At 47.0% G+C, this 14851-nt stretch overlaps 1 protein-coding gene across 1 annotated transcript; it reads left to right on the top strand.

Moving 5' to 3' along the window:
- The first annotated feature begins 12599 nt into the window (after nt 1–12599).
- On the top strand, nt 12600–13049 carry LOC104611998 (zinc finger A20 and AN1 domain-containing stress-associated protein 5-like). Its single transcript, XM_010279301.3, has one exon. The coding sequence runs from the start codon at nt 12600–12602 to the stop codon at nt 13047–13049; it is 450 nt and encodes a 149-aa protein (XP_010277603.1).
- The last annotated feature ends 1802 nt before the right edge of the window (nt 13050–14851 follow it).

Below are 14851 nucleotides of genomic sequence, written 5' to 3'. Positions count from 1 at the left end.
ACAGGGCAGAGGAGGTTCTTAGTGGTGGCAGTCGATTATTTTACTAAGTGGGTAGAAGTTGAGCCTCTCACCACGATCACAGCCCGGAATGTGTAGAACTTTTTTTGGAAGAATATAGTGTATCGTTTTGGACGACCCCGAGTGCTGATCTCCGACAATGGTAAGCAGTTCGAGGACATTAAATTTTAGAACTGGTGCAAAGATATGGGAATTCAACAAAACTTCACCTCGGTGGTGCACCCTCAAGCAAACAGCCAAGCGGAGGTCACGAATAGAGCCATTCTCCGCGGACTGAAGGCATGCCTCAACCGAGCTAAGGGATTATGGGTAGATGAGCTACCCAGTGTATTATGGGCTTATTGGACCATGGTGAAGACCGCAATAGGCGAGACCCCCTTCAACCTCACTTACGGAACCAAGGCAGTCATCCCAGCCGAGATCGAGGTTCCCACGCTACGTCTAGAAGTGTATGATGACAAAACAAACGAAAACGAGCTACGCACCAATCTTGACCTACTTGACGAGGTACAGGACTCGCATACATTAGGACCGCGGCCTACCAGCAAAGACTAGCTCGGTACTATAACGCCAGGGTCAAGAAGCGGAACCTCTGCGTCGGAGATTTGGTTCTTCGTAAAATCATGGTACATGAGACGGTGTTGGTAAGCTCGGGCCAAATTGGGAAGGACCCTACCGAGTAAACCGGGTGCTCGGGGAAGGAACATATGAGCTCGAAACCCTAGAAGGAAAACAAGTACCTCGGGCTTGGAATATTGTCAACTTAAGACAATATTACCTATAATTACCGAGCTAAGTGGACCACAAGTCGCTCCCAGAGCCTAAGGGCTAAAAAGCCGAGCTAAGGACTTCGGTACCCAGTCGCCTCTTCAGCATGGGCGAACTCCAAAAGAGTGGACTATTAAGTCGCTCCCCAAGCCTAAAGGCTACACCGAGTTAAGGACCTCGGCGCCCAGTTGCCTCTTCGGCATGGGCGAACTCTAGGAAAGAGGACGACTATAAGTCTCTCCCCCAGCCTAAGGGCTAAAGCGTCGAGCTAACAAAAGACCTCGGCACCACGTAAGACCTAATCGCCTCGTTGGCATGAGATAAGTACGTTTAATGCCAAGGCACGGGCAGCTCGGGTGTGAACCCTATGATGCATAGCTTGCCCGGCATACAACAGGTTGAACCCGTTAGGGACAACCGATGTCAGCTTAAGTAGCTCGGGTGCAGACAGTTCGAATATATACCCTACTATGTTGCTCACCCCGGTGTACATCTAGAGATTACCCCTACTAAGTACTGGGAGACAATTCGGGGTAACAACAATCGAGAAACCTCCACTTCGAGTACTTGGCTTGATAACTTAACAGTTCGGGGTAAAAACGTTACATCGGAAAATAAAATAAATTGCACAACACTTGGCAAAAAGTGTATTTTTCATTACAAAATGAATTCCGTTACAAAAAGTTTTACAAAAGGAGAAAAAACTGAGCTCGTAGGCTCAAAGTACAAGAACCGCTCGAACTACTTGGAGGACTTCCCGCCCAGGGCTTCCGTAGAGGTACTAGCCTGATCAGCAGCTTGGTCTGTAGTGCCAGCCTCCCCGATGTCTTTGTCTCCCTCCTCTTCCGAGTCTGGGTCTTCGGCGGCTTCACGGGCTACCTCTCCCGTGATTCATGAGGTGGTGATGGCGCTCACATCGAGCTGTGGTAACTCACGCTTGATCAACCATCGACTAAGCTTGAAGCCTTGGCAGTAGGCATCCACCATCACCCCGTTGAACTCCTCAAACATAACGTACTCTTGAACGGCCTTGACTTTGGCCTCCTCCATGGCATCAAGAAGGGTTTAAGTTCGCTCCTTAATGTCAGCTTTGAGATCCTCGACCTAACGCTTCAAAGGAGCCTTCTCACGCAATAACTCCTCCTTCTCGTGCAACAGCTCCTCCCTTTTGCGCAGCCATTTCTCTTTCTCTGACCTTAGAGCTGACACATCGCCCTCCAGCCCGTGGATTTGGCCACGAGCTAGCTCCAGCTAGGCGTGAGCTGTGCGGGCTGAATCCTCGGCAACCCAAGCTCGCTTCAAGTGCCTCTCGGACTGGAGGGTCAGGGCATGCACGGCGGAGTTCACCTGCCAAAAGAATGCCAGTTAGTACCAGTAAAGCAACAAGTACAAAAGTTACAAGCGCAACGAGACTTACCACCATGGAGTGGGTAGCCGTTCGAGCTCCGAGCTGAGTAGGCATTAGCTCAACCCATTCAGAGACTTCTTCGAGGTACACAGCCCCCTTGCTCTTCCAAAGGCTGCATTGTGGATTCAGTATGCTCTGAGTTCCTCCCTCACTTCCCGAGGTAGAGACGGAAGCGGGCTCTATAGTAGCCTCGGAAGCGGGCTCCCTAGTCTCAGGAACGGGCTCTGCTGTCACCTCAGGCCCCCAAGGTGGAATGTTCTCCGGCTCCTCCAGGTCGATCACTGGAGCATCAATAGGCAGCTCAGGCTCGGGAGTAGGAGACTGCGGAGATTCAATACGAGCTCTCTTTGTAGCTCGCCTCTTTCTCCCCTTCATCTTTCCGAAGAGCTTCTCTACACTAAGTCGCTCCATAGGACCTGCAACAGAGTTCGACGTCAATAATGCTACCAAGAAGAAACTGGCTGCTAAAGAAAAATGCTAACTCTAAACAAGGCGACCTACCGGGACTCAAACTGGCCTCAATAAGCTTGTTCTCGGCGAGGTAGTCCTTACAGTCGAAGCCGAGCTCCGCCCAAGATTGAAGTACCTCACTTGTTTTCTTGTCCAGCCTAATGCCGGGGTCTTGAATGGCCACCCTCAAGTGAGTAGGGAAGGGCCACCCTGCGGTATTATGAACTACAAAGTAGTCCCTTTTCTAGGCCGAGACTTTACTGGGAAGTTTGTGAAACAACTTAAAGCCTGGGCGAGGGGATAGGTAGTAGGTCCGCCTGTGCTCGGGGAGAACGCTGGATGCATTCTTCTTTATCGATAAGATGGAAGAAAAAATGTCAAGATCAAGAGGAAGGGCATAGTCAAAACAAAGGGAAATTGTACCTACCACGTTCCGGACTGAGTTCGGGTGGAGCTGATCTATAGTTACGTCGAAGTGATTCAACACTTCAATGATGAGAGGGTGCAGTGGAAGGCGGAGCCCAGCCGTGAGCTGTTCCCCGAAAATCACGATCTCGTCATGACTGTGCTCCTAGGGAAAGTCGCCCGCGGGAAGATGGTTGGAGTACTCCCTAGGAAGGTTGTACAGGGCTATCGGGCTCCTCAACCTGTCTACCATCATGGTAGAAGGACCGAACATGTCTGGTATCCGACCTCGATTAGAGGTGGATGTCGGGTTACCTGAGGTCTTACGCACCTCGTAGGTGGAATGTGCCTCGGAGGCACCAACTTGAGCCGAGGTACCAACCTCGGGCTCGTCTAGGAGACTATTCACTGGAGTCGGGGCACCAACCTCGGGCTCATCTAGTTGACTGTCGAAGCTATGGTTTGACATAGCTACGAACTAGTAAATGGGCTAGAGGGGACTAGCTACGAAACTAAAATTGAAAAATTGGAAACGAACTGAAAGGAGATAGGGAGACTTACCTAAGAAAACGCAACGACGGGAAAAGAGACGAACTGGAGAACCTGAGCTGAAGACCTTAGACGCGACCTCAAGACGAGTGCTAGTGAGCTTATGGCGGAGAAAATGACGGGGGTCCCCTCCTATTTTTAGCCGGTATGCCTGAGATTCAATGGTTGAGATCAAGACGATCTAACGGCCCTCAAGAAAACCGGTTGTGCGACCCTTGAGGTGAAATCGGTTTAGCGCGTTTTTTGACGTCCGCGGAGTCTATAAATCACGTCATGTTCGCACGTGAACTGTACGCGATTCGGGTTATTCTTGGTTGAGCCGAACAATGAACTAGTCCAATCGGCAAATTCTGATGAGGCAGCCTAGACATCGGGCCAAATCCACCCGTCATGCCGTGAACTCCCCGCACCAGGTCAAGACCCCTGGCTTGAGGAGTGGGGGGCAATTGATGGAGGGTGATTTGCCCCGACCTCATCATAGGGGGACATGTGGGCGTGACTCACATAAGTGACAGCTCAGTGCGACCAGTCCGCCAAGGTCCAGCGTGGCAGCTCTGCACTGGATGACACTCCGATTATCCCGAGCTCCTCCCAAGTAAAGGAGCCCCCGAGCTCCTCCCAAGGAGCCTCCAAGCTCCTCCACAGTAAGGAGCCGCAAGCTCCTCCTCAAGGAGGGAACACCCCGATCTAAGATTCTTCCATGGAAGCATCCCAAGCCAAGGTACTGCAAGACAGGAATCCCCAGAGCTCGAGGCACTTCGAGGTGAGCTCGGGAACCTCCTAATAAATTTATTCTGACTCAGACATAAGTAGGCCGCCTCGGGTAGAATCACCTCGGTATGGCACCTCCAGCTCGGCACAAGCTAGCTCAGTGCAAGGTAGCTCGCAGGAAGACAGCTCGATGTATCACAGGAAGATCTCCCCTGACAACCGTACTTGCCAAACCAGGAGCCCTGCACCCACGTCTCTCACCAGGCGGCGTTGTGCCTGCCAAACCTTAGAGGTGTCCCCCGCTTGACAGAGCCGTACCTTGTAACAGTGACCTGCGCAGCCCTGGCAAGTGATGGCTGAGGCAGAGAATCAGAGGCGGTTATGTCAGATTTGATAGGGCACCATTGTATAAGAACTCCAAACCCCAAAGAGCAAGGGGTAATTGCATTCGCGCTACCTGCACTCTAGCTTTCTTCATCTTCTCTGTAATCTTCTCTCTCACAGTTCTAACTTAAGCATCGGAGTGTTCCCACCGGGAGAGTCCCCCGGGAATCCTTCATTCTCTTCTTCTCAGGTACCGTTCGTCGCCAGCTCGGAGTGTGACCCCCTACCAGCTAGGAGTGACCAGATTGCGCACCATCAGATACCACTTCTGCAACTGGCAAGGTATCAGAGAATGCTTGAGGGTAAGGGTTACAAAGATGGTTGTCGAGTCCAGCTTAAACCGGCTTGATTAGCTCCGAGTACTGAGCTTCAAAGGGGACTCGGTTTCTGACAAAATCTCCAACCTCTTCGGCCTCACCAATCTCAAGTCACTCTTCCTGATTAGTAATCTGTTCTCCAGCTACTTCCCCAACTCCATTAACGACCTACACCGTCTAAAGGTCGTAGTCCTCTTGGGGAACAAAATATCTGGCAACATTCCATCATCCCTTCTCAAGTTCCAGTGATTGTACTTTCTTTACTTGCAAGACAATGGACTAACCAGAGAACTCCCACCTTTGAATCAAACCAGTCACAGATTCTTCAATGTATCAAACAATAAACTCTCCAAGGCGAGATTCCAATAATCCCTGTTCTCATTCGGTTCAACTTTTCATCGTTCTCAAGTAACCTAGACCTTTGTGGTGATCAAATAGACAGGCCATGTAGTAATGGAACTTAAACTCAACGCCTCCCTCCGATTAGTCCCGCTTCTCTGATTAATATACCTTCTCGCTCTTCGAGACATCAGCAACGGAGAAAGCTGGTTGCGATTGTCGTCAAAAGCATTGGACGGTTAAACTCAACGCCTCCCTTCGTTGCTAATTTGCTTGCCTCTATTATGGAGGGCTTGCAGAAGAAGGAATGCAGTTGAAGGGAGGCGCAAAAGCCAAGAAAAAACTACAAGTAGAAGAAGACGAAAAAAAATAAAAAGAAGAAAATCAGGGATAAAACAAAGAGAAGAGCAGAGAGTAACACCTGCAAGTAATTTTTTTTGGTAAACCACCTACAATTAATTAAAGGAAGATGAAAAGTTTGAAATTTCTCAAGAAGGTAAAGTTAAACATTTGCTCACAATTCATCTATCAATAGTGGCAACGTGGCAGAAGGCATGCATACCGAATCTAATATAAAAACATTTTTTTTAATTCAGTATGTTGGTTTGTGATGAGGGGAAATTTGGCCCGATTCGCTTGTATGCGGACACGTGCAACGATGAGTCGATTTGGTGATATATCAGCATTTTTTAACACTTCCGCAAGCTAGGTTAGCTCGGGCATCTCGGGCCGAGGTCCAAGCAGTTTGTCGTGTCTCAACATGCCAAGGTGCCACATAGCATCCTTTTAGAAGGGAGCCAGTTATCTTCGATCTCTTCGGGATCATGTTATTCGTTAGCAGACCTTATCTATATCCCGCCCAAATTGAATGGACCTACTTGGATAAGCCTTATCCACTTGTCCAGGGCTTGCCTTCGGGTACGGAACAAGTACCGAATATGGCGAGCCAACAACCTTGGACATGTTTCGTGAGGACTATGGAATCTCACCTATATAAAGGGACCACCATCATTCTTGTGAGGTACGCGGGATTTATCTCCCGAATTCCCATGCTTACTAGCAATTTAGCTCTCTACAAAAACTCTTTGTTGACTAAAGCATCGGAGTGCCTACACTAGGTAAAGTACCCCGGGACCTCTAATACATTTTCTTGCAGTTCGACCGTCCACATAGGGATTGAGCCATCAGTGGTTCCCATAGGGATCATGTTATGGTCCCGCGCGTAGGATCCCGTCACGAGCCGGTCCACGGTGCGAATGCCCTACCTTCCCTTGCGTCTTCCCTTGCGTGCAGACCCTATTGTGGGACTGAATGGGTGATTTGTCCAAGAGACCACCCGAACTCTCCCTTGGGGTGATTTGTCCAAGAGACCACCCGAACTCTCCTCACTATTTTCTCGGCTGGAAAACTGAATCCTTTACTTCAATTCGTAGCTCCTTAAATAAGAGATTACAGAAGGGAATTCCTAATTAAACTCAAACTCCAATTTGAACTCAAACTCCTAATTACCTACTCCTAATGGTAACTCACTCTTACTTAAGATAAAGATAAAGATAAGATTAGATAAAGATAAGGGATAAGGGATAAGGGATAAGATAAGGGTAAGGTAGGCTGGCGGCGAGTTGGCTTGACGTGTCCAGATAAGGGTGGGCCCACCCCAATGAGCTATCGTCTGGGCCCCGCTCTGCTTCTGCTGCCGGGTGCGTGCGCGCGGCTCATGGTGTCGCTGCCACGCAGTGCGTGCACACAGTGCTGCTGTCGTGCAGTGCGTGAGCGCGGCTCATGGTGCCGCTGTCGTGCGGTGCCGGGCATGTGCGCGGTGCGTGCTGCGCGCCATGGTGCCGCTGCCGTGCGGTGCACGTTGCGCGCTGCGCGCTATCGGTGTATGCTGCTGTGCGGCGCTACCAAGCGGTGTCTGCTGCTATGCGGCTTGCCGTGCGTGTTGCTGCCTATGACTACTCCGCAGTGCGCTGCCGGATGGTGTGCCCATAACATTACACCCCTCCCGGACTACGAGCTTGTCCTCAAGCTCATGTTCAGGATACATGGCTTGGGACTCTGCGAATGGATCAAACGGCTGCACGCCATTTCTTAGTCCACCAACAATATGAACAATAGGGACTGCCCCGTCTCTCAGTGCATAACGCTGGACTATTTGATGCAGGCCCCCGCCACCTTCTTTAGTTTCCATCTCCCAGGCATAACCATGGCTTACAATGACTACCCGCTCTGCTGCACTCAGGCCAACCGCAAGGCCATTGAAGTGTTCCCTACCTCCTGGGTCATATAGTTTGAAGTAGCTTTGTGGAAGATCCACATAACAGAAATCACGTACTAGACCCCGACCCCAATGTGCTATGTTGTGGATCATAAGAATGCACTGGGTATGCTTACAATAGAGGACCTCAAGAGCGGCCTTACCGAAGAGGACCATGCGTTTTAAAATATCATCTCGGTCTTCCCCATATATATTTTCCTCAATATTACGAAACATAGGGCTGTCCATGAATACAAAATCTATGCCATCAGTATAAGCTTGGAAGAAAATTACCTCTATATCCTGCCCCTCCACCTTACATCTCTTGCACACTCCTGTTTCTTGGATTTCTGTATAGTTACCATACTGTGGTGCCGCAACCATAGCGTTATGTCCACGCCGAGCCAAGGCCTCCGGTAAAGCCCCAGCAACATCACCAAGCCCACCTGTCTCCGTCAAAGGAGCGCATTCTGCGGGTTCTACTATAATGTTCATGACATCGTCCTCGGCCAAAGGAGGAGACTTTACAGTTTCATCCTCCGTGCGCTGATCCTTGGAAATAACTGCGGCTGTAGGGGCAGCGATCTGTTGTTCGCCGCATGCCTCTGCCCAATCTGGACGGCGTCTGTTGGTGTTGGCGATTCCCTCCGAACTCATTTCTTTGTTGGAGACGAATGCTTCCAGCAGGCGTCGCATCTCCCGGACGTCTTCCCTGACTTCACGAACCTCCATGTTGGTTTCTGCAAGTTGGTGTTCCAGTTTGTGGACTTTGGAAGACAGCTGCTCCATATCGCCCGTGACGTTTGACTCTCATACCAATTTGTTATGGTCCCGCGCGTAGGATCCCGTCACGGGCCGGTCCACGGTGTGAATGCCTTGCCTTCCCTTGTGTCTTCCCTTGCGTGCAGACCCTATTGTGGGACTGAATGGGTGATTTGTCCAAGAGACCACCCGAACTCTCCCTTGGGGTGATTTGTCTAAGAGACCACCCGAACTCTCCTCACTATTTTCTTGGCTGGAAAACTGAATCCTTTACTTCAATTCGTAGCTCCTTAAATAGGAGATTACAGAAGGGAATTCATAATTAAACTCAAACTCCAATTTGAACTCAAACTCCTAATTACCTACTCCTAATGGTAACTCACTCTTACTTAAGATAAAGATAAAGATAAGATTAGATAAAGACAAGGGATAAGGGATAAGATAAGGGTAAGGTAGGCTGGCGGCAAATTGGCTTGACGTGTCTAGATAAGGGTGGGCCCACCCCTATGAGCTGTCGTGTGGGCCCCGCTCTACTGCTATTGCCGGGTGCGTGCGCGCGGCTCATGGTGATGCTGCCGCGCGGTGCATGCGCATAGTGCTGCTGCCGCACAGTGCGTGCGCGCGGCTCATGGTGCCGCTTCCGTGCGGTGTCGGGCGTGTGTGCGGTGCGTGCTGCCGTGCAGTGCGTGCGGTGCGTGCTGCATGCCATATGGTGCCGCTACCGTGCGGTGCCGGGTGGGTGCATGGTGCGTGCCGCCGTGCAGTGCGCACTGCTGCCTGGCGGTGCGCGTTGCGCGCTATCGGTGCCTGCTGCTGTGCGGCCTACCGTGCATGCTGCTGCCTATGACTGCTCCGCAGTGCGCTGCCGGATGGTGTGCCCATAACAGATCAACGTCCAACAGTTCAACGAACTGGTACAATACGTCCATGGTATGAATCTTCAGATATGGGCTTGGGAGGAAAGGTTTGCTGCTTTCATTTTGCCACAACAGCCGCATCAGACGCAACAGTCACAACCACTAGTGCAGAATGTGAAACAGAACCAGCAACAAAATCCCCAATAGCAACAAAATGACAACCATAACAACCAGCAACTAGGCAACCATCAGCCTAAAGATTGAAACCAGGACAAGGTCCCAGACCCACCTCGTCGCCCTGACAATCGGAACTAGGCCCCAATAGAGGAGAACAGTAAAGCCACAACCCCAACAGGGGCAGAAGGGAACAACACCACTGAGGTATCGAAGAGGAGACGCCATAGACACTCACGTCGCAGCGTTAGAAGGCTGAGAAGAAGGGATAGGTTAGCCAGGTCGTCGCGTAGCTAGTAGAACCGCATGTGATCCGAGCCTCATCGCTAGCACCAGAGATCCTTAAGGCCCCACAACCTAAGGACTTCAAATCCTTGAGCTTTGAATCGTACGACAGGATGACTGACCTGGTAGATCATAGTGATAGCTTCCAGGCCCTAATGCAGCTTCATGGGGCGAATGACACGAGCCTCAGTATGGCATTCCTTGGGATGTTCCAAGGTACAACTCGGATGTGGTACTCGGGATTGGTCACAAGCTCGATTAAGAGTTTGAACCAATAAGAGGTGCCCCAACTCCACGACCTGTCTACCGTGGTCCAACGGCTGAACCTCAGCCTCTCCAAGAATACATCAAAAGGTTTAACCTCGAGCGACTCTAGATCCCTAACCTTGACACGACAGTACAACTCACTACGGCGGTGAACAACATCCGCCACCCCTACTTACGCTGGTAGATTCAGTTCAACCCTCCAACCTCTATGGAGGCATTCCTCACCGAAGCAGACAAGTTAACAAAAGCAGAAGAGGCATTGGGATCCTGGTTAGAGCTATAGTTGTCCGGAAGAGAAAGCAACCAGAGGAAGAAGCGGGGAGTAGCATGCAGCGGTGAGGAAGCAAGTCGATGAAGAGAAGTCGGTCTCCCCACGGAAGGTGAAACAAGTCGCCACATCGGGATTCCAGATCAGGTCAGCGGTCCAGAAACCACCAATCCAAACTCAGAATTACACTGCCGTGAATGCAAACAGGAGGGAGATCTTGATGTAGATAAAAACAGGTGAGTATGTGAGATGACCGCCTAGGATAAGGAGTGACCCCGCCAACTACAACCCTAACAAGTATTGTCACTTCCATTGTGACATTGGCAACGACACAGAGAGGTGCCAGAATCTGAAGGATGAGATCGAGGAACTGATCCATCATGGCTACCTCTGATAGTTTATCAAACACGATGAGAGAGATGCTCGGCCTGCCGACCAGCCTAGGGAAGCACCAAAATCCAGCAGGCGACACAATCAAGATCAGCCACCTCAGGATCCACCATGACCGGAGAGGCCGATTCGCGGGGTGATCAACATGATCACCGGAGGATCAATTATAGCAGGATGCAACACAACGGCGGGGAAGAATTCAGCTCAGGAGTTGGAGCAAGAGGACGAGAATCCGCTGAAGTGTCCTCAGGTGCAGTAAGTCATCTACTTCACCAAGATGACGCTCACAGGATCCACTATCCGCACAATGATGCCTTCGTTGTCAAGATGAGCATTAATGACTTCGAGGTAAAGCAGATTTTTATAAACTCAAGGAGTTCAACAGACATTCAATCCATGGAGGCCTTCAAGAAGAGAGTATACATAGGATTCCTTGCAAGCAAAAACTCCTCAATAAGAATCCATCCATACATTGGAAACATCTCCCTATAAATTTATCATACATGTATTATGGTTTAAACTTTAAAGTATCGATACCCATAAAATGTGTCCTTAGGGGTGCATCAGTACTTTAATTATAGCATTTTTTAACTTTTTTTCAAAATTTTATTTTTATAGATTTTTTTATATTATTTAATAAATAAAATACAGAGTTTCGTGAAAACAATTTAAATAGGTGTATCAGAACCCTCACAATACGATGTGCACAGTAAGGGGCATATTGTGATGATACTTCGAATGTTGACATATACACAGGAGATATTCCCAATGTGTGATTGAATGTTGTATGAGCAGAGTGTTTTTTTCTTGTAATCTGGGCTCAAAATACAGGAGGGCCCAAAGCACCTCGAACATTCCAAAACCCAACACTAAAACTAAGAACCCCCAAACAAGCCCAGCCCACCAATTTACAAAAAGTAAAAATCCAATAACGAACGTAGGTAATGGTTGGGGTGCAAATTTTGCATTGCATTCCAAAAGTTGAAATACAAAATTTGCTTCTTCTCCCATTTTCGTTGTCTCCCATCATCCCATGTCCCTTATAAAAGTGAACCATTATAACTGCCATTCATATGCACATTCTCCCATATACAAGAGTGCACCAGTGGGGAGTCCGGATCTCCTCCCAACAAAATACATTCCAACACCATTATACCACACATCACCTTGGCGAGTGCTGGGAAAACTTATGGACCAGGTCCAAATCAAATAAATATTTTGGATCATTTTGGACTAGTCTAGTTCAATGCTAGACCATCCAATCTGTTCAAATTCTTTTTTAATTTAGATTGGTTTCAATCCAAACTCAGTCCATTGGCACCTACATTCTTATATTATATCAATGGACCAGATATTGCCTTAATCCCACCCGATCCGATATAAATTTATTATGAATGAACCCGGTCCAATCCAATCTAATCAATATTTTGGACCGAATTGGTACAATCCAATATGTTTTATTGGTCTGCACAATCTATTCAATTTGATTTTTTGACTGGACGGGGTCCAAACCAAAACTGGTCCATTGACACCCTTAATGTATGTATGAATGTAATATTTTATATAACATTTTTTCTTCCAATTTTACATAGCATTTTGTTACATACATTCTTCATTACTTCATACAGTTTACGGCTCAACCAGGGCCTAGGCGTAAAGATTTAGGCCCAATGGATCTAGCAAAAAAATAAATAAATAAATGATTTATAGTGTGATTTGAAGTAACTTGGTTTTCATAAAATAGGAAACAAGTTTTTGTCGGTGTTTTATGATTAGAATTTAGAAGTTTCTGTATTTGTACAAATTGGATTCTTTTGTGCGTATCGAATTGAATCTCTCCCCCTTTCAAGATAAATAATATGGAACGGGGTAGAAGGATTGGTGAACTACAGACATCAATCAGAGACACGAGGACACAACGTACTTCACTCTGTCACTCACACCAAACCAGAGACGAATCAAATCAAACAACAGAAAACAAGAGCAGGAGATGGCTTCCGAAGAGAGGTTGGAAGGACCAGACCACCCGAAGCTGTGCACCAATGGGTGCGGGTTCTTTGGGACAGCGGCAAACCAGAACCTCTGTTCCAAGTGCTACCGCGATCACGTCCTCCGCAAGTTAGAGAAGAGCTCTTTCTCTTCTTCTTCTGCGGTGGTTCCTTCTTTATCTTTGCCGTCGTCGTCACCTTCACCGACGACATCTTCTTCTCATCCTCCGGCATCCTCGGTGGGTTCGAAAGCAACGGTGAACAGATGCGCTAGCTGCAGGAAGCGTGTAGGCTTATTGGGTTTTACGTGCCCGTGCGGGAGCACATTCTGCTCGATTCACAGATACCCAGAGAAGCATCAGTGTGGATTCGACTTCAAGACCACTGGGCGAGTCGCCATATCTGAGACTAGTCCAACAATCAAGGCCGACAAACTCGATGAGAGAATCTGACCTTTTTTCATTCCTTCCTTCTCATACTCTTAGTAGGGGCAATTAGTGATTGAATTTTTTTTGTTTGTTTTTTCCCTGTTTTTTAAGTAATAACTATGTTAATGGTGAAGAATTAAGGTTCAGATTTCTCTCTGTTAAAATTCTGAAAGAAATGACTGTTTTTTCGTTTCTTTGTTCTTATAGTTAAAATTCTGAAATTTTGTTTAGATTCATCACATATTATTCTTCATCCCTTCGCTTGTCTTCATGAGTTTGGCATCAGTGCCGGTAACACAGCACTATTTTACAAAACGGTGCTTATTTTTTCTTTGAAAACAGTACTGCCACATAGGTTGTTATCTGTGAAAACAGTACTGGTTTTGTTTTTTACTACTGCTTAGAATCTTTTTCAGCATTGGTCTATATTATCCAACCTCCAAGGTGATGCTACATAAACTATTTTATGGGAAAACAGAATTGGTTGTGTTTGGTACCAGTGCTGTAGCATCATTTTTAGCATTGGTCTATATCATCCAAGGTCCAAGATGATGCTACATTGTTGCCACATCATTGCACCGATCGCAACAATGGGCTGTTTTCTGAGAAAACATTTAATTTAGTGTTTCTTCTAACTAAGAGCAACATTTTTTATGGAAATTTGGTACCAAACAACAGGTCGTTTTCTGAAGCATTGCTTTTTCTGATGTGACACCTATATAACTTGAGAAGTAGTTGTTTGGGATGAAAGAGCGTTGAACACTTCCCTTTCTACATGTACCTGAAGATTAGCTGAACTGAAAGTAAGAACAAAATTGTTATTTGTATATCCCAGCAATGTATTGGGATTAGTTGTTGTTGTACTACAATTACCGGATTTCTGATTATGTATTTTGTTAGAATCGATAGCACAAGAATAGTTAAGTCCTTTCTCTATTTAATTAAGGTTAAGTTGTCTATTTTGTTTGAGTTTAAGTTGTGTGTCCCATACATAATGAGGGACAACTCTGTCTTTTGAAATCCAATACAAAGAGTATAAATACAAAGTAGGTCAACTAAGAGAAGTGACTTTTATTCTTAGACCGAACCCTTTCTCCTTCTTTTCTCTCTCTCTCTCTCTCTCTCTGCTTCTTCTTCCTCTCTTCCTAGTTACTTCAGACCTAGGACTGAACTAGGATTAATCAAATTATTCACATGGTACCAGAGCAATAAGAAATCAGTTTAGAACTCAGTATTCTTTTCTCTCCCTTTGCCATATCAGAACTTCTCCTTTTGAACTTTTTCATTGATTATGCCTAGATATGTGTGGTGATAGTAGGGTTTTTGAGTGTTGAACCCATGACAACAGCAATCTTTTACTTATCATAAGTGAATTCCTTTGTGGTGTGAGGTGATTTTATTATGATGGCAACAACTAGAGAGGGTAGTGATAATAAGACAAGTGTTATGATTTCTCCTGATTACCTAAATGTTCAAATGACCTCTATCAAATTAAATGGTGAGAACTATGTTCCATGGGATAAATCTGTGGAAGTATTTTTGAGAGCCAAGAAAAAGGGGCCAGGAAACATGTGAAAAAGGAAAAACCCTATTCTGATTCTCTAGGGTTTAGTAAGTGGAAACAGGAGAATGCACAGATTATGACCTAATTCTAGAATAGCATGGAACCTAAAATTAGTGTGAATTTTATATTCCTGGATACAGCTAAGGAAATTTGGGACCATGCTAAGAAACTCTACTCTAGCCAAGATAATACCACTAGAGTGTACCAACTTTACCATGAGTACTTTAACCTAAAGCAAGGTAATCAAAGCTTAGAAGAATAC

Source organism: Nelumbo nucifera, chromosome 2, assembly GCF_055504915.1.
Source record: "Nelumbo nucifera cultivar China Antique chromosome 2, China Antique-T2T, whole genome shotgun sequence".
In the NCBI taxonomy this organism is placed as follows: domain Eukaryota; kingdom Viridiplantae; phylum Streptophyta; class Magnoliopsida; order Proteales; family Nelumbonaceae; genus Nelumbo; species Nelumbo nucifera.
Note: the sequence above shows the minus strand (reverse complement) of the source record. Positions and strands in the feature narration are given on the sequence as shown.

Bases quoted from the DNA above. Each gene is read 5' to 3' on its own strand.
- LOC104611998 (XM_010279301.3), top strand. From the start codon at position 12,600: ATGGCTTCCGAAGAGAGGTTGGAAGGACCAGACCACCCGAAGCTGTGC.